The sequence below is a fragment of the Chiroxiphia lanceolata genome, chromosome 6, assembly GCF_009829145.1.
Source record: "Chiroxiphia lanceolata isolate bChiLan1 chromosome 6, bChiLan1.pri, whole genome shotgun sequence".
Classification (NCBI taxonomy): Eukaryota; Metazoa; Chordata; class Aves; order Passeriformes; family Pipridae; genus Chiroxiphia; species Chiroxiphia lanceolata.
Window position 1 is genome coordinate 37,898,420 of NC_045642.1, and position 19,968 is coordinate 37,918,387.

Consider the following 19,968-nt stretch of genomic DNA (forward strand, 5'->3'; position numbering starts at 1 on the left):
GCCTTATTAGTTATAGAAAGGATAGTCATGGGCAGAAACATAAACTGTAGTTTTTGATATTTGCGAATTATGCAGATGTCCTTACACGGGCATTATCATGCTCTTAATCTAGCTGTCTGTCTACAAACAGAATTCTTCTTGACTGGCCCATTTGACGGTTTCTTGCTTTGCAATAAATACTGCATATTCTTGCCATATTTTGTCTTGCACTGCAGGTAACTCTTTGACACATGCTTCATGTGCCCTTAGTACTGCGCACCTTCATTCTGGGGTACAAAACAATTTCTGTGGCAGTTTCTCTTATGTTTCAGAAGTTACTTTTTGGAGTTGAATGTGAAACTGAGTGATACCAAATTCTGAATGTTCCTCTTATCATTACAGTTCAGCTTTAGGATTCAGATTAAGCTCTGTAGTTTCTATTGCACTAACTGAAAGGGGAAAAGATATAACAGCATCATTATCACAAATAACACCAACAGAGTTCTTTGCTATAAGAAGTTGGCCAACTATCACTTCTGATATGTAACAGTAGGACTTTGGAGAATCAGTTTCAGAATGCTTAAAGGTTTTCTTTCTGAAAGCGAGCTAAGTTGTCCTTAAAATCATATTTATAACTGGGTTTGTGTGTGTGTCCCATTTTAAGGTGCAACCTGAAAAATTGGAAATAAAAACTGATCTTGGGCTGAACTAATGACAATACATTTGCAATCGTGTGAATAAAATATAATAACAATAAAATAACCTCAGGTAGTTTTATCTCCTTCTCTAGAAAGTGATACTAAATGGACTATAATGACACCTTATGCTGTAATCTGTGGTCACTGATAATCCTGTCTGCTTGATTATTGAAGGCACTATTACAAAGAGTAGAAATATAACCATCTGCAAGACACTCCATTTAAGTGAAAATGTGTTTGCTTTGCAGGCCTCAAGGTTAATTGTGTGGAGCATATTGCTGATTTTTTTACTGTTATATAGATTTATCATAGGCTCCTTTTCTGTAAGAGGCAGCTGAATTTCTTCTGCAAGAAGACTTTGGTATCTGTTGATCCCATCTTTTTAGTTCATCACATTTCATAAATTTGCCCTCAAGTCCGTTTGCTCTATATTTTGTCTGGGGAGCCCAGTCAGTCTTGGTTACCCACCTCCTTGATGTGATAAGGGGATAAAATAATGCTGCTCTACATGTTTTTCAGCTGTCAGTTAGAGCATGCCCCAGGGAACCTACAGCAAAGAGAAGGATACAAATTTTACTGCCTTCCAGGACCCAGGCAAGAAAACCCTCAGCCTTGTGTAACCATTTATCCCCACTGAACCCTGGGTGTCTCAGTGGGGCAGAGATCTAAGACTCTTCTTTGACATTGGAGTAATGAGAAATTTCCTGTCTAGGAGGAATTGAGGATCAGTGCAGTATACAAAGGAGAGTGCAATATCAGCTAACTCGCTAGTGTGACAAATAGCTTGTATGTTGGGGTGGGAAAGATTTGCATAGGCTTAATGAATGAGGTACAAACTTATGTTGGAGATATGGCTGGGAGTCTATTTGGGTACTGGAGAGACAATTTGTTAAAAATAGTTGGAGAACTGATACAAAGTGGAAATAATTTGTTTATATTGAAAGGGGACAGAGTTGCTCCTGGACAGAGAATTGCCAGAAAACACACCAGTACAGTTTAGGCAGAAGCTGGATTTCTTTAGGGGAAGAAAAGTTTTCTTGTGTTTGGAGGTTATTTTCATCATTAGGGGGAAAAGCTTGCATAAAAGACAAATGCAGTTCGAGCTGTGGGGCTAAAGTAGTGAAAAAGTGATAGGAACTGATAATGCTGATGGAGCTTGGTAACAAAGGAAAACATGGAACTGAAATCAGTAATGGCAAAACAAGTGGAAAAAGGAAAGAAAATCAACAGGGCACAGGACTGGCTTATTTTAGATTGCCAGATAAAGGATTTTTAAAGTGTTGTAGTGCTCCTTTCAGCTGTCTTACTTTCAATAGCTTAGTAGCAGTGCTTCTGACATTGACCCTGTTAAAATAAATGGATTGCATAGTTACCCTAACAGATAGTGAGCTTGCCAAAATCTGTTCATTTCTGAATCTTACTTATACTGCTTCATACAATTTAGATTGAAATACTGCTTTTGGTTGATGACCAGTTTATAAAAAACAGTAAGTGAAAGAGGTATCAGATCCAGAAATTACTTGGCAACTCTGCAGTTTTCTCAGCAGTCTTGCTTCTTTGTGCAGCATAATTGAAAATGTCACTTCACAGTTTGTACCGAGAGTCAAGTTTGTACTTTGTTGGTTTGAGTCTGATGATACTCCCCTGCTTCAAAAGCCCATCCCTCAGTTTTCAAGCTGGTTAAACAATTATTAAGGAGTAATGTAGTATGCATGTGGAACTTCCACTTTAATGCAGACAAATACAGTTTTACTAGAAGATGGTATTGAATTACAGTGAGCCCTCTGTTCCTCCAAAAGACTTAGTTCCTAACAGTTTGCTTGAATTTTAAACAGCTGCTCCAAGTACACTCACTTTTCTTTGGCATTTGCTTTACCACAAATAGTCTGAGTGAGTTTGTTACCAGCAATCTTTGCAAAAATCAGCAACTTCTATCTAAGATGTGCAAATTCTGAATTTGTAACTTTACATCTATAATTGACTGCAGGAATTAAGCTTCCTTAATGAAACACATCTATTGTGAAGCATATACTTGCTCAGAATGTTTTGAATTTCCAATGTAAAGACCTCAGAAAGATTTGGCAGTGAGCGGTTTTAGATCAGGGATTTTTTACATTCAGTATTTGGCAAGTCATTCCAAATGATTTGGGGTTTGGGGGAGGGAAGAGAGGGGGAAAGAGAGGGAGAGAAAGAGATAGAAAAAAACTCTGCTCCCAAATTATTTTAGTAGCACTGATTTTAGGGTATGTCCTTACGAGTATTTAGAACTGGTTGTAGAGGATATGCCTACATCTAATATTTGGCTCACATCTGATGTGAGACCTTTGGCCAAAAAGCCTCACAATTCTCTCTCTTTGTGTACATAGTTGGATACCACATTTCAGCTCAGGGATGTCTACTAACAACTTGGATGAACTGAGGAACAGCTGCTTTTGCGTAAATGTTTCTCTGAGCCCTCAGCTTCTATTCTAATGCAGTCACTCAAATCAATTTTAAATGATCATTGGCTTTACAACCCAGAGTCATGTCTTAATCATCTGTACCACAGCCTAGCCACAGGCCTGTACTGGAGCCACCCATGATATTTATTTGGGAACTGGAAACTTTCTTGATATTGGTCAAGGATCTCTGGGTCTCTGCTAATAGCGCTAAAGAGTGCAAAAGGATTGAAGACGAGAGAGGGAATGGTAAGACTGCAAGAGGTGGACGTCTTGCTCTCACTGTAGCAAAGGACAGGCATGAAGGTGAACAGTGAGTGCCAGGCGACTCACCTGGACAGCCCACAGAGGCTCCAGATTCAACAGGGAAACAGCTGTAACTTGGACAACTAATCACTTGCGACTTCAAGAAGATCTTATGATACACTTCTATCAGTGCAGAGACACTCTATCGTCTGTGGTGGTTCAGAGCTTTCAGTTTTCTCATGAAGGTAGAGAAAGGCCCTCAGAAAGTACTGAAGTAGGTTTGGAAGGTTACAAAACACAGACAGCCAAATTACTATTGGGAATTTTCTTTGGGGTGTGTGTGTTGGTTTAAGAAGAATCTTCTTGTGCTGTTCAGGACTGGGTCATCTATAACTGCTGTCCTACAGATGCTGATACTGGGGTGAGGGTTGTTTTTTTGTGAAGAGTTTGGAGGTAACTTCATATCTACCCTGTTAATTACTTAGTGCATTGATTTTATGGTTTCTTGAAGTGCTGCCATTATTAAACAGAAAACTATTAAATTTAAAATTATGCTTTCTAATATTACCTTAAATATGGTAAGTATAGAGAGAATGCTCATTGCTTTATATTTTCATAGGGATATGCTTTTCACAATGTTTTAAGGTCTAGCTGTTCTGTTACATAATATACTTAGTCTCTGGGAGACTCATGTTTTATGTACCTTCTGTGAGGAAGTACAGGATATTCCAGAAAGATACACTATACCAAAATCACCATACTCTATTCTAAATATTTAATTTTTTAAATAATACATTGCTACTAATTTCCACCTAAATCAAATTCCAGTCTATCTACTGTTAACACATCATTGCCTTAAAAATGTGTACATGTTAGAGATGAGTCAGAGCGAGAGAAATGTTCAAAGGTCTAGAGAGGATTAACCTGAGAGGAAAGATCAAATCCACTTATATAAGATTATTGCATAACTTCTCAAAATCTGTTCCTTTCTTTTTTTTCTTGTATATCTTTATATATTATGACAGCAACTAGTTTTCATTCCTCTATCCATTCTAGTATGTTATGATCAGGAATGAACCATTAAATCATGCTGACTCCTAAATAATTGTTGTCATCAATAGGCATCAGAGTGAATATAATTTGTAGTAATTATGGTCGGGAAACTGTCTCTCAGAGGCTTTATGTTTATGTAGGTGTTCTGTATTTATTTTGAAAGTAACTAGAAAGGCAAAAAATTGTTTTCTTGTTCTTACTTTAGATGTTGGAGCAAAAATGATAATCCTCACAAACAGCTAAGCTGTCCTTAGCGTATCAAACTGAAATTGTACTTGAATTTTCCTAAAGCATTAGTAAAGACTTTGAACACTGATTCACATTCAGGCCAAGTGAGATCTCCCAAATGAGACCTAGATTTGCCTCTAGTTTCCTTTGGCCAGTGTTTGGAATCTCTCCCGGCTAACACTGGGAGACAACAAGCAAGCAGATTTTTGGTAGTAGATAGTGTAGATGTTCAAGTCACAGTAACTTAACATTACTAAGTGCTTTTCCCCTGCTGGTGCCAGCATGTGACTATGTGAATGTTTCCTTGCTGTGCTGTATAAGACTAAAGACACACAAGTTAATTTAAAATTCAACTGCTGCAGTATTAGCTGCCTAAAATTATCTCAGGTAAACCCAAACTAGAGTCAGCTTTATCTATGCGTTGCAGTACAAATCTCTTACAGCTTTGTTGAAGCACAGAAAACCAGGAAAAAAAAGTAGTAAATGTGTTAGACACAGCAGGCTTCTGCAGTTACAAAAAAAAAAAATTAAAAAATTAAAAAGAGAAATGAAAACAAGTCCAGAGATTGGTTTTATTTTATTCTGTAAACCTATCCATATTTGTGGATAAAAAAGTAAGTTAGAATTAGGATCTAAAGAGGGTGTAAAGGAAAACCTCCTAGAGACCACTAAAAAATACTATCTAAAACGGAAGGTAGATGAATTAGGAAGCAAAAAAAAAGCAATTTATGGAGGAACTAATAGTGACAGCATTTCTTTGAAGACTGCAGGTGAACAGGAACCAAGTGCATAACAGGAGGCTAAATGAGGAAACTAGAGGAATAATAATGGAGTGAAGAGAAGAGGTGGTGAATCCTAATCTCTTATCACTCTTGTCTTATTTAGTGAATAGTGTCAATCACCATTTTTCTGTTTTAAAGTTCAGAAATCTTAACTGCAAAACAAGTTCATGGGTCAAAGAATTATAATATCTCTTGAGAGGTGACAGACTCGACCTCTTCTAACCAATTAACCTTGAAAAATAAGAAATACTGAATTAAATGTTCTGTCTTTGAGGGGGAATCGTGGTCATTATATCTTAAGTCATGTCAGTGATACAGCAGAGGTCAATATATTTAGCACTTACCCACAAGCAAACAGCATGTGTTCTATTTTAGTAAAAAGTGGTTTTTTCCTTCGTTTTTGAAAACTCTTAGACGTGGTGATATATTGCCCTCTTGAGGCCGTAACTTGTTCCTGCACTTATTTTACTGATGGCTTTATTTCATTCTCAAATGAGCAAGCCCCACACAACTTCACAAATGTTGTTGTTAGAAATTCAGAGAATAAATAAATCACAACCTAGAAAATTTCCTCCTTATCAATATCTTTTTTACTTTAGTTTAGTCTCCAACAATTTTTTGCTATGTATTTTATCCCAACAAATTTAATGCTGAAATAGTTTTGATTTAAAAAAAAATTGCATGTGTATTTCAACTATTGAACTTTGAAAAATAAAACCTGCTTGTGCACTTCTAAAGAATTTGTAAAATATATTAAACAAAATCCTTTCCTCTGCAAAACATTTAGAGCTGCTATCTCCCTGCAAATATAACTGCCATTTTTATTATTATTTAGTGAACTACGGTTATATAATTTAAACAAGAAGTGTTTATTTCTGATTTGGGACCACCAGGTCAAGAATAGAGTAGCTTTCTTTCTTTATTTCTCTCTTACTGGCTGATTGACTGAAAGTGTTATGTAAAAAATAATGAATTTACCTTTTATTTAAAAGGCACTGAAAAACCCATGGAATTAATTTTGTGCTGTGGAGTAAAGGTATAAGATTTGCCTGTTTTCATTCTTTTAATATGATTTAGTATTTTTTTGGTAAAACGTAACCTCTTTGGAACTTCACAGAGAGTAGTTTAATTGACATAATGCCTCTGATTTCAGGCTACAGGAGCAACCGTGGTATGTGCATATCGTGTGCCTTTCAAGGCATTAAATGCTTGGGGAATTAGGTTTGTTTCTAGCAACTATAAGATAAAAGAGTAAAGAAATTTTGGGACAGTTAGGGGAGGTACTGGCATGGCTCAAATTGAGCGTCCTCCAGTGCCCAGAGCATGTGCAAGATAGCAGCTGACCATCAGCTGGAAATAGCAGCTGCACAAGAGAGTTCCACCCCCAGTCCACTCTCTGAAGCCCAAATACTCAGGGTATGCAAGCCAAGGAATGATGGTCATCCATAACAGTCTATTTTTCAGGGCAGAATAAAGCTTTATATTAATCTATTACAGAGGTCATTATATGGAAAAAATTGCAAATGAAGATTAGTTTGTCTTTTGGATGCAGTTCATCTCATAATCAATACATACATTAGCTGTAAAACAATCTGAAAATAAGGTATGTTGCCAACACAACATTTAAAATAATTAAATGAAGAGGCAATGCAGTACTTCCCAAGTACCCTTACATCACTGTAGGTTGCTTCAACATCCATAGTTATATTGGCAGCATGTTTAGACAAAGCGCATCAGACAACTAGCTTCACTGAAAATTAACATCCTAATTACAGACTTACGTTATCCATAGAGTTTGGATCAAGGTTGCTGTATACCAAATATTTCATACTGAAAGGGAACAGTGCTTATCAGGAGATTTGATTTTAGGTTTCCCAGTAGAATAAATAATAAATTGGTACTTATGAACACGAGGTCCTGAACTAACTTCTACATTTTCTATTCTAGTTTAGAGTTGTTCAGAATGCACCAAAAAAAAAAAAAAGGAAAGAAAAAAAAAGGAAATTTGGGACTGTGAAGTAGATGTGAATTTACTGCAGCTTTGTGACACTATCCTTTATACAGAATATAACAATACTTGTTGGTGCCTGGCATTTTTAGCAAAGACAAGACCCTATCCTGTGCTGTGCTCAGGGTCCCTCCAGGATCCAGACACTCCTTCCAGCTGCTGCTGCAGAAATAAAGTTATATTGGCATCATCTTTCTTGGCTCAAGCAGATTTATTTGCTCTTCTTGTCCTTTTCTTGATACATCATTGGCCACAAATTTCTGTAGATGTTCTTGCTTCTTGGTTTAATGAGTAAAACAAGAATACATGACCTAAGAACATTCACATATCTTAGCTGATCTCTACATATGGCAAATCTGTGACTTAGAAAGGGTCACATGAAAGTATTAGCAAAAAAGGCTTCAGTTTAGAATATTTGATACTGTGATGCATAAGAGAAAACTTGTCCTGTATTAGAAGATGTTTTGGGCATCTATCTTTATTTCCTAGCTGCTACTTAGGCCTCCTGAATTTTATGTAGAGAAGAAATGACTCGGAAAAAAAGTTATTTTAAGAGGAGGGAGAGTTTCTGTGAAACATGACCAATAACAGGCATTGCTCTTTGTGAATATGTATATTTTCAGAAACCATATGCTCAATCCTAGTAGTATGATGAACTTTAAAGACTAGATTTGTATGAACATTCAGAAGTTTGAATATTACTCACCTCACTCAATATCATGGTTGCTGACTGTTCCACTTTTAACTCTCAGAGCTTCTGCTGGGTTATTTTATTGCCAAAGGCCCAAGGAACATCACACTTTTTTTTTTTTTTGACTACATATAAATAGCTAACTTGTTCTTTTCTTGTGTTTCCTCCTCCTCCACTTTCCTCCTAGTTTATGCCCCATTTTCTTATATTCTGTTCTTCCTTGCTATTTCTGTCTCATTTTCAGCATTCTTGGTATCCTTCAGCTCACAGGTTTCTCTTTTCTACTGCTTATACTATTCACTCCATAGTTTCAATATTGTTTCCTCAGGAACCTTTTTCCAGTGAACCTCAAAAATTTCTCCCAGACTAGGGATGCTGAATGAGTTGAGTGCTAGAAACATTTTAACACAGATTCACACTGCAGAGGTTCTCTGACAAAAGACAGTACTGATTAGTACAGTGGAAAATATTTGCTTCTTTAACCTATACCTGTGTGCCTGCATAACCCCGCGGTGGAGAAGCTTACTCGTGTATGAGGAGTGGGTTTTGTGTAGTGTCCCTCCCACTCCCTGGAGACGATGCTTTTGATCAGCGGCGCTGGCAGGTGTCGCAAGCCACCTCCACCAGAGGGCTCGCACCCGCTGTCCAGCCTCGAAAATAACTAGAATTCAAACTAGTAGGCATGATAACCTGGGAGGCAGATAAGAAAAATTATTGTCTGTCATCCAGAATGTGAATGCATATGTAAGATTTTTCCATACCAAGAAGGATATGCTCATTTACTTACTAACTCAATCCCTGGGAGTGCTTTGAACTTCACACCACTTCCGAGGTACAGTGCTGGCCTCCCAGATTTTCTCAGCCTGAACTCTGTCCTCACCTGAATAAATGCAGGAGACCTAAAACTTTGTCTGGCCCTGTGCCAGTTAACATTACTTCTCAGGTGGGAAGCATGGCCATGTCAGCATGAGGAGAGGCCAGCAGCCATTCTGTATGCCTGGTGGCACTGCCATTGGAGTAGCTGGCATTTCTGGAGGTTTACAACCAGCCCATACTGCTGTTCAGTTCATACCAGTGGATTTTTTAAATGATGAATGAATCAGATGTTCTTGCCTTTCTCATACTGTCTCTCTGTCAGTCCTCCCTACTCTTGAACCCTTGCAAAGTCACAATGACACTGGCTTTTCCTACACTGCTATATGACATTCCTATGCACAGCTCTCTTGGCCTCAGGGCTACGTGGATCTCTCCAGCAGTGTGCTTCCAGCCCATGGATTTTGCTGCTGTGGTTTTGGGTGTTCAATGATCCTCCAAAAGACTGGGGGAAATGCTACCGGTGGTGTTGGAAGCTAGTCTGCTAATCTAAGAATATATGTCTTAGGAACAGGCTTTAAAAGCATGTGGCTTACTTTTCCTGTTATCCATCTTAGCCTCACAGTCAATCTGCTGGTACTTAGTATCTTTTTTAGATCTGGCAAGTTTCAAGCAGGAGGAGGCCTTGTGGTAATTTTATCAAACAGAAAGTAGACCTTCATCTTGAGCCAAAAGTAAGACAAGGCACAGGGTAAAGAAACAACTACGTGGAAAAGTTTAAGTATCTACAGAGGTACATTTAGGAATGATTCTTAATATGCATGGTAGCATAACCTGCTCTTTGTCTAGAAGCAGAAAAAATGTCAACAGTCCCATCTGGGCAGTGATTTTTTTATTGCAGAGTTGGGTTCACTGTCTTCAAATCTGGTTGTTTGTAATGGATTGAAAAGTAATGCTTCACTTGTTTCTCTGTATCATGCTTTTAAAGCCTATCCTGCCTTTATGGTTCTGTCTCTTTTACCTGGAAGGCTTTAGGAAACTGAGAAATTAAAAATATTTTTGGCTATTCCTGCTTTAGTCAGAATAGAGTATGGAAAAATAGCTTGGACTCTAAACCTAGGAAAAGTAATGAGCCAGGGACCATCCTGTGGTTATGGAACTTTCTGCTCTGTAACCATATAAATCATAGCCAATTCAATAGATGCCCATTAGGGAAAATGCATTCAATTTCTAATTCTGTGTGTGGTAGTTGGGCACAAAGCCTAGAGGGGGGACTCATGAAAGATTTGTGTAATTTAACAGTCTTAAAAATACTTAACTAGACAGTATATAGTAGAAGTTGTGTCTTTACATGGATGTCATCTAAGAAAAGTATTTGATCTTTATCTTTTCCCAATTTGGAAGGAACATTTAAGTCACATATTCTCACAGACTGGGCTTATTGAATAAATGTGTCACTTCTTTAGCAGAAAGCTGCTAAGTTCTATTTCTGAATTGTTTATTAATATATCCTGGATTGCATGTTAAGTATTTCCATCCTACTGATGTGTTTGGCCAGTTGTATGTTTCTGTGAGGTCATTGTCTGCCACAGAATTTTGACAATATCACACAAAGGATATTTTCCATTGTGGCATCTTGATTCCTTGGGGATCGTAACATCTGTATTGCTAATGGTTTTACTGTTGCCTCTGGCTCTACCTCCAATTAAATTGACTGTGGCAGTTTGTTGCAGCCTCATCCTCTTGAGTTCCTGGATTTCTTTGACTTACCTTTGCCCATGAAGAAAGTGCACTTTTATCCTTTTGAAAATAAAGTCCATGGGCAGGAATGTGTTCCTCCTGAGACTAATATGCAAGTCCTTTTGTGGTTAGACAAAGGGTTTTCTTAATGCATTCTATGATAGAAGAGCCCTTAGAGCCAGCCCATCCTTGTACACAGACCCCTCTGTGAGCTCAGTCTTTTTGTAAATTGGGAACAAACTTTACAACACTGTCTGCTTGCAACAAAATTGGACATTCATTTTTAAGCACACAGCCTCATAACCAATTCTTTTAAGAAGAGAACTCCCTTTGTGTAATAAAAGGGAAGGTGGAGAGGAAAAAGGTCTGGGCTAGTGATTTAACAAACAGTCTTGTCTGGTGCTTCCACACTGAGGTTTGTGGAACACAGAAGACTTTTCACCATCTAGCTATCTCTTAGCTATCATGGCAAATAATTTTAGTGTGTTTGCATTTAATAGTTTGGCACATTGCTTTTATTCTGATTTTATTCTTACTTCAAGTCATTGAAAGGCTTTGTACTTTTACAAATGCAATGACCAGAAGTGTCTTAAGTATAAGCCCACATACATGTTAAATGAAAATGTTAGACTAATAGTGGTGTTAAAACTGCACATCAAAAAATTACAAGCCAAAAAATATTAAAATAAATTTGTTACCTGTGCCATATAGGCACAGTAAATCTGGGAGTTTTTTTCTATAAAAAGCAAACCCAAATTTGATCTAGGATGAGTGCCAGAAATTTTTTCACAATGGTAGAATGTAGTTGCCTCCTCTGTTTTATGGTATAATTTTGGCAATGTTAATGTCAATATATGAACTTCCTTGAGTGCATATATCCAAATTCCTCATCTAAAGGAATCTCACATCAAAAATCTACTAAAGACATCTAAGATTCTGCTGCTTTTATTGTAGCAACAAAAAATAAAGTTGCATTTTTTAATATAAGTTCCATGTTTTCACATTCAATTTTTTGGTAACCCTAAATGTGCTTTCAGAGTAAAGCTCAAAACTATAGAAATGAGGTTCAGTTTGCTTCCTTTCTAAATGTGGTCTAATAAAAGCTGGACTTGTAAAGTGATAGGTGCAGCTGAGATGGAAACTTCCTCTTTTCCCATTCCATTCAATTAATGAAAGCTGAACTTCAAAGTCTAAATGAGATCATTTGAAGTGCTAAAATTATCGAACACCGGAACTGTTTACTTTCCTATCTGACCCAGGAAAAAGAGAGATCTTGTAATGTAAAAGTAAAATTAAACCACTGAACTGAAGTTAGGAAACTTTAAAAGTTCTAGTGCAAGAAGTGGTGTTAACCTAGTTGAGAGGCATTTGTGCATAATTTTAAGTGACTCCCTTGATCGTCAAAACATCCTTTTTATGACTGTGACAGTAAAAGCTTTTCTGGGAGCTCTTAGTTGTGTGCTTCTCAGAATATTGCAATCCATTGAGACTATATCTGAGCAACACCACTGACAAGCTATGAGAATATGCACTGCTATCATCAGGGGCTAGAGCTTTTCTATAGTATCATAAGCACTTATGTTGTTATCACTAGTTTTGTAGTTGTTACCAGAAGTTTTTTAGTTGGTCAACTGCTTGTTGTTTTGCTGACAGCTTATAATATTTCTCCTGGGCTCTACTTGGTCTTTTTAAACCATGAGCATTGCCTATGCCACCAACTCTGGGAGCATGTAGCAAGGGGTCAGTGGATACCAAAACTTATTTGATTGACTTGGTTGATGGCAGTAAGCAGCAAACTGTTGCTGCAAACTAGGAAGTTGAAAGTTAATGCATATATATTTCTAAAGAATTATGGTCTTTGGCCAGAGATGGGGTGAGCTTCTGAAGTTCAATGGGAAAGTATAGGAGGGGACTGTGGAAGCTGGAGAAACATAGGGAGTGAGGAATTCCTGGGCCACGCCAAAAGGCATTAGTGGGCAGCAGGTAGTGAGCAGTGAGGTTTGCTGTACTCATCATGAGTAGGGAGGAATATCTAAACAGAATCCAGGAAAACAGGAAAAAGGCACAAATTACTTGGGTTGCCAAAGGCTGCCTATTTTTGTGTTTATTAAAACTGATTTTTGTGACACACACTTGTGATAAATAGAACACACACACACAGTCCTATTAAATGTAGCGAATTGCATGTGAGACTTGTTCATCTGTCCACCTCCATAGGCCTTGCCCCCACGCTCCAGGGTTCCTTATACTGGTGCCACACCACCGCAGCTGCTCTTCTGCTCTGTTATCCCGCATGCCAGATGCAACCAGCCTGCCTAACCCAAGGTCCTTTGCACAGCTGTACTGAGTGTAGGGAGCCCTGCAGCCCTGTGCAGCAGGTGGGGGATCTGTATCTTTTGTATGCCCTTACATTTAATAGAACAACGGTAGGAGGTACATTTCCAAGTACACACTTTCTCAGCCCATACTTTCTCATAGGCCCTTTGGCCTCGGAGCTGATCCATCCCCGCCCTTTTTGCATGACTCAGCAAGTGAATTCTCATTCTTGTGATTCAAAAAAATTTAAGTGCTCTGGTCATTAATGAGGAAGTCTCAGGATATTTAGTTAAATCCCATCAAATTTATTTTTAATACTTCATTTAATTAATTAATTCCTTAATTGTATAGAACAATTGAATTAAGTGTATTTTCATTCTATGAGTTATGGCTCCCCCCCCCTAATACTTAGAGTTGTCTGTCTTTTTCATTCTTATCCATCCAGAGAAAATAGAATTAGATCACAAAAAAAATTTTGTATGTGCCAAATTTCAAACGAAGCCATTTTTGCTCCAGATTTTTTTCAGAGATGTGTGATCAGGACTTTCTTTTTCCCCCTCGGAAAATCTGTAAAATTGTCATGAAATAAAATGGAAAGCTGAAGGTTTTAAAGGTTAATGTGTGTGCTATGGGAAGAGCTTTATCATTATTTGCAAACTTTATCACAGAAATTGCTGCAAATCATCCAATAAGAATCCAGAAACAATTGTTTCAGTACTAAGTAGCATAGAATAAGAATAGCTTCATGCTGTAAGAGCCCTAGTTTTCTTAAGATCTAGCTTGCTAGCACAGTGCAGAACTATTACATGTGCGAAACTGAATGAGCTGGTCAAAAGGCAGAGACTGGATTACATTGGTATTTCTTTTTTTCTCTTCTGCTCCCCTCTTTTCTCTCTGAGGAATTCTTGTACAGTAATTTTTAGCTTCAACGTAACCAGCTATGAGCTTTCAGCTTCCAAGAAGTTTTGATGGAAAATACAATAGTTTAATTTCCTGTTAATTTCTACCAAAGTACGAGTTGGGTAGATTTTACAGTATTTTCATTATGAGTGTGATACTGTGATATCAGACTCTTAACTAGTATAAATCAGTATAGAGTCACCAAAGTTATTCCTGTTAAGCTCTTTCCCATCTTAAGAATGATGAAGGAAAAATATCTAGAGAAAGAAAAGCATGATCTCAGAAAAATCAGAAAGGTAAGTATGTAGAAGAGGATGTAAAGTGTTTTCATTGGTATCTTGTTAAATGAAGAGGAAAAAAAGAAAAATATCCTGTATTGGTTAGAATTTGTCATCCTGTGAATTTATTTCATTCACTGAGTATTCCTGGATTTGGATTTAGGATAATATGTTAAGCCTCATTCTTTTTTTTTTAATATAATTTATCTTATAAACTGTTTTTAAAGCATAGTTTCATGCTCTGTCAGAGTCTCACAATAGATTTTCTGTATTGTAAGACAATGTTTTTTCCCCATTATTTTTTAGATCTTATTTTGTGTTAACCTTTTATTTAAAATGTATATTCTGGGAAATATTTCAGATTATAAGAAAAAGAAGTATTCTAATGCTGTTTGTGTCCCCGACTGCATGGACATGATTAATTTTATTCTAATTAACTAGGCCATCTTGATTACACAGAAATGGCTCTGTGTTGGTCAATCTGTGAAGGGGCAGTGGCCCTTCAGTCAAGGGATAAGTTATGTTTTGGACTTCCCCTCTATTATCAGACTTGAGGAGATTAAAGAGCCGGATTTAAATTTGTGACAGGGCTACATGGACCACCAATACTGGAGATGCTCCTTCTCTCAGTGTGAGCTAGCAGGCAGCCTTATTCCTGGCCTTGGCTGCCCAGGCCAGTCGGGTGGGCCAGGCAGGGTCGTTTGTACTGGCCCCAACCTCAGAGCCTGCAGGTAACTGCACCTTGACCGAAAGTCAAAGGCGAGAAGGGGAAGTTCAGGACCCAGAGCAAAGGCAGCCCGGTCCGTCAAACCCGAGCCGCTGCGGTCAGTAGTGGTCGCAGAGGTTTCAATTTCCGAGCCCGAGTTGCCTCCCTGCAGGGCAGGGGTGAGCCGCGAAACTGGTGGCTGGGTGATAAAGGCCGCTCCTTCCTTTCTCACTGGCATCAGGCTATTCAAATAAATAGGATGGAATCCTGGGCATTGCTATGAAAAAAAGAAAAACCCCGGGGCATTGTTTTGATCGCTAATTCACGGCGAATGAAGTAGGACCTGCATTGCTGAGATTTAATCTCACGTACAATGTGATAAAAAAATGATTTTCTATTTCGCACGCTCTCTAACAGCCTAAACCGGACCGCCTGTAATTTCCGCTCCGATGTTCGCACAGGGATGTCCCATGTTTGGTTTCGCTCCCGCGGTTCCCGGGCCCGCGCGCGGGGTGGCGCCGGTAGGTGGCGCTGTGGGCCCAGGCACGGCGCGCGTGCGGGCGGGCGGCGCTCCCTCCGCCGGCGGGCCCGCACGGCCCGGGCTCCCCTTCCTTGCGCGGCCCGGGCTCCCCTTCCTTGCCCGGCCCGGGCTCCCCTTCCTTGCCCGGCCCGGGCTCCCCTTCCTTGCCCGGCCCGGGCTCCCCTTCCTTGCCCGGCCCGGGCTCCCCTTCCTTGCCCGGCCCGGGCTCCCCTTCCTTGCCCGGCCCGGGCTCCCCTTCCTTGCCCGGCCCGGGCTCCCCTTCCTTGCCCGGCCCGGGCTCCCCTTCCTTGCCCGGCCCGGGCTCCCCTTCCTTGCCCGGCCCGGGCTCCCCTTCCTTGCCCGGCCCGGGCTCCCCTTCCTTGCCCGGCCCGGGCTCCCTTTCCTTGCCCGGCCCGGGCTCCCTTTCCTTGCCCGGCCCGGGCTCCCCTTCCCTTCCCTCCCCTTCCTTCCCCCGGCCCTCCGCTGTTTTCGGTTTCTACAGATGTGCTCTTTTGAATGGTTTCAATAAAATTTTATTGCCGTCATTTGAAAAATAGTGGAATTATTGTGATTTATGCAGCCTGGCAGAGGAGAGCCCGCCGGGGCTGGTCGCGGCCGGTGCTCCCCGTTCCGCGGGCTCCCCCCGGGCATCGTGTACCCCACCGCGATTCCAACGTGCCAGGTGGCACTGGAACTGAAGCTTGCAGCCTTTCCTTACCCCCCCCCCCCAAAGTAAAGTGGCTCATCGTGGTTCTGTAGGAGACTGTATCTATGGGTTTTTTTCAGCCCCCAAACGAACCCCCAGGCATTCCCTGCTCCCCACAGGGGCCCACAGCCAACCTGATCTGGGCGGCGAGGGGACACACCAGGCTGGAGTTGGCTGCCTGGGAGTCTCTAAGCACCAGCTTGAAGTAGCAGACATTACAACACAGGCACGTTTTGTGAGAGGGCAGAAGTAACTCTGTGGCTAATAGTTGCTCTTTATACTGCTGCAAGCCTTCAGTGTTTCCGAACACCCTTTTGAAGGCATACAGACATCGAGTACTGCAGGCAGATGTTATACGTGTCTGTCTCCATAAAATACATGACGCATATACAAGAGAGAGCCTTTTTTTTTTTTTTTTTTTTTTTTTTTTTTGTGTGTGTGTGTGTGCTTACCATATCACCTTGTCTCTCAAGGACAGCACATTGCTAAAATGCAGGCAGAGATTTATTGGAGGGACAAGAAGGACTTTACCCCTCCTGCTCCCCTCCCCATCAGCTCACGTCTCCCACTCCTCTGCCAGTCTGGCATCCCCTATGCTCCACTGTGAGCTGGAAGAAAGCAAGCAGTATAGCCAGGGGGACATCTTGCCCCCCACCCTGTGCCACGGGGAGAGAGGAGATGTAGCTACCTTCATTACTTGCCCCAGAGTATAGGCACGTTGTCTCAGTCACCATAGCCACTCGGTTGCTTTCCCTGTCTTCCTTTCCCCTTTCTGGAATGTCCAGATAAACAGCCTACAATGAAATCTGCACAGTAACAGTTTTCTTCCTTATAATGACTTGATACAGTGGATTCCATGAATACAGATAGCAACAGTGACCTCATCATGAGATCTTGTAGGTACTCACATAAAAAAATAATAAATAAAGACTTCAGAGTGCCTCAGTGTTGCTGTCACGCCTGCAGTATGCACTGCAGCTTCCTGCCAGAGACTAGCTTCAGTTCAGAAGTACTGCCACTTCACCTGGAAGCCAAGAGTTGAATGCTGGACCCTACTTCTTGGCACAGTGCTGGCCAAAATGACTCTACTACTGCTGATTTTGAAGGAAGTGTGGCTCTACTTGGCCTGTGTTATTACCACTGCACAACGTGGCTGTGTACCTACTGCTCAGACTGCTGTTTCTGTCTTGTTTAGAATTCCAGTTTCATGTATAACTTCAGAGAAGGGGATTTGGGGTCCTGAGTTACTCAGAAATCTTTAAAAGTTCCATCCTTAGCTTTTAGCTATCTGAATGGACTAATAATTAGTCAAAATCATTCCATAACTGAAATGGTGAGAGTGAGATACTGTGTATATTGAGTTGTTATCCAACTGGAAACTAAAATTCTCACCATGCTGTGAAATTCATAGTTAATGACTAATAATATAACCATTATTAAAACTAACTTAATCTAGTCTTACAATGCTTGCAATAGATGGACATTCCTCTTCAGAGTTAATTTTCAGGGTGCTTATAAACATCACGGTCAGTTTATTCCATTTACTCTCTTGCTTCATGGTGGATAAGACTTAGGTAAAATTATCTGTACTCAGTATGTGCCCATAGTATCATCCAATCATGTAAATTCAGGGGCACTATTTTTAATCAGACAATATAATTGGTACTAATCTTGAAATAAATGGTGCTCCTGAGAAGCAGGAGCTCCTGTCTTCTATGGAACACCATCTGTGTGGCTCATATGCAATCAGCAATATTTATATTAAATGCTATATATTCTACCTCATCTACTGTTTGATTTCTTCTCTCATCCTATGAACCAAAACAGGAGTCACAACACTCGAGTTCTGACAAGTAATTTCTTCCCTCAGTCCATTATGCATACCTTGTTAATGCAGCTTTGTTCAGCCCTTTTGTCAACCTACAGTGCTCAGAGTACAGCCTATCTGCCCAGTGCAAGTTCTTTAGTTTACTTTCATTGTAATGTCTATAAAGCTTTTTATATATCCCCTTCATATCTTCTAAAACTTTGCTCTTTTCTCCATTTCATTGCAGTCATATGGATCTCACATTGTCTTGTCCCAAAATATCACATTAGATTATCTCCAGAAACACTGTTCTACTTCTCATTTACTAGAAGACCACTTTCTTTTTTGTGTGTATATGGTTTTTTGTTGTTGTTTTGGTTTGGTTTGGGTTTTTTGCATGCTTTTAAACGGCAAAATTGTACTCTCTTGGCTAAAAAAAATAAATACAATTGAGCATACATTTTTCACATCGCCATTTTGCTAATAAATGTGCTTTTCTTGTTCTTTCTCTTTTCTTACATGGCAAGGGGTTTGTAAGCAAACTGGATGAATTCATTCACTGGTTAAATGAAGCCATGGAAACAACAGAGAATTGGACTCCTCCTAAAGCAGAGACAGACAGCCTTAAACTGTACCTGGAGACACACTTGGTAGGACAAGATTACACTATGATTACTATCAGTAATTGATGTGTTCTGCTGTGCTTTTTATTTGATTATTATTTTTTAATTACTAGTGTGCATCTATATTTTAATGTAAGATTTGCAGCATTACAGTTTATTTTAATGAAAATAGCAACAAATTATTTTCTGTATTTGAAATATGTACTGATAGCTTTGTAAAGATAAATTAAAAGTCAGAATTACATTACAATTCAGAATTTATCTCCAAAACTGAAAGAAAATGGCAATAGCAAAAGGACAAAGGATAATGTTTTTTCTGCTGATCATTCTAGGACTTTTACTCCACTGTAACATTAACAAAAGTCTTTCTAGTGTGTAACTTATTCTCTCTCCCATATTTTTAACACACAGAGTAATTTAAATAAAAATTTGAAATAGTTAATAATTTTACTTGATGTACATTTCTGTCATGTAATTAATACAACTGTCACTAACCTTGTTCTTGTGCAAAAAGCTAAAAAACTGAGTGGAAGTAGAAAACATTTGGATGAATAATCTTCTGAATATATTACAGGCTAGATTTATAGATTGAGAAATATTTGATAAACCTTATGGGACTTTCACTGAATTCTTCTAAGAGCTGTTTCTCGTTATGAGGTGAAACAAAGAGCTGCATTAAATCAGGCATTAAGTCCTCAAAAGTAAGATTTAATGCTGAAGGCAGAGAATAGAGCTCAATGCATGCTGTTCAATGGGCAGGTGTCTTAACAGGTAAACTACTCTAGCTAGTAAAAGGAACAAAAAAAGAATGGAAAATTAAACGAAGAGATTTCCTCTCATTCTGCCAGAATCTTAGGTTCTTGCCAGTATGAAATGGAAGATACACAGTGATAACACTACCTTTAGCCGATGACCTAGACATCCCACCTAGATAAAACAGTACATTAGCTGAGCCCACAACAGAGCATCAACCCCCAAAGCTCAGTCTCATTTCCAGTCTCTGATAATCTTATGGTAGAAAAGTATTTGACAGTCCCAGTAAGTCACGTGACGCACTGCAGGAAAAAATGTCATCCTAATCCCTACTGTAATACTGGAGTGACCGTTATTAAATTAATTAAGTATACATTAACCACATATACAATTAGAACCAAATTGAAAACTGTCTTCAGAATTTCAGCTATAAAGAAAGCTCTTGTGCCTTTTCTTCTTAAACAATTTCTGTTGTAGTAACACCCAGGGGCAGTCAGTAAATTGTGGTAGTCTATCAAATGCAGTATGAAGACACTGCATTTTTGCCTTACTTTGTGGATTTTGGGGTTTGGGGTGGAGTTGTTTTTTTTCCTTGTGCTGCACACACTTGGTCACATGATTCCCACTGTGTTTGCAGGTGCTCTGAAGATACAGAGCATGTTGTAAAATCAGACCTCAGAAAA

The 19,968-nt window shown here is 39.4% G+C and overlaps 1 protein-coding gene across 14 annotated transcripts in view; it reads left to right on the forward strand.

Annotated features, from left to right (window-relative positions):
* Positions 1-19,968, forward strand: part of AKAP6 (A-kinase anchoring protein 6) — a 276,515-nt gene that overhangs the window by 97,477 nt on the left and 159,070 nt on the right. For all 14 annotated transcript variants that reach the window (XM_032692214.1, XM_032692213.1, XM_032692216.1 and 11 more), the window contains one exon: positions 18,437-18,559. In XM_032692214.1, the coding sequence (XP_032548105.1) occupies positions 18,437-18,559 (123 nt within the window). The remainder of the gene's footprint in view (positions 1-18,436; positions 18,560-19,968) is intronic.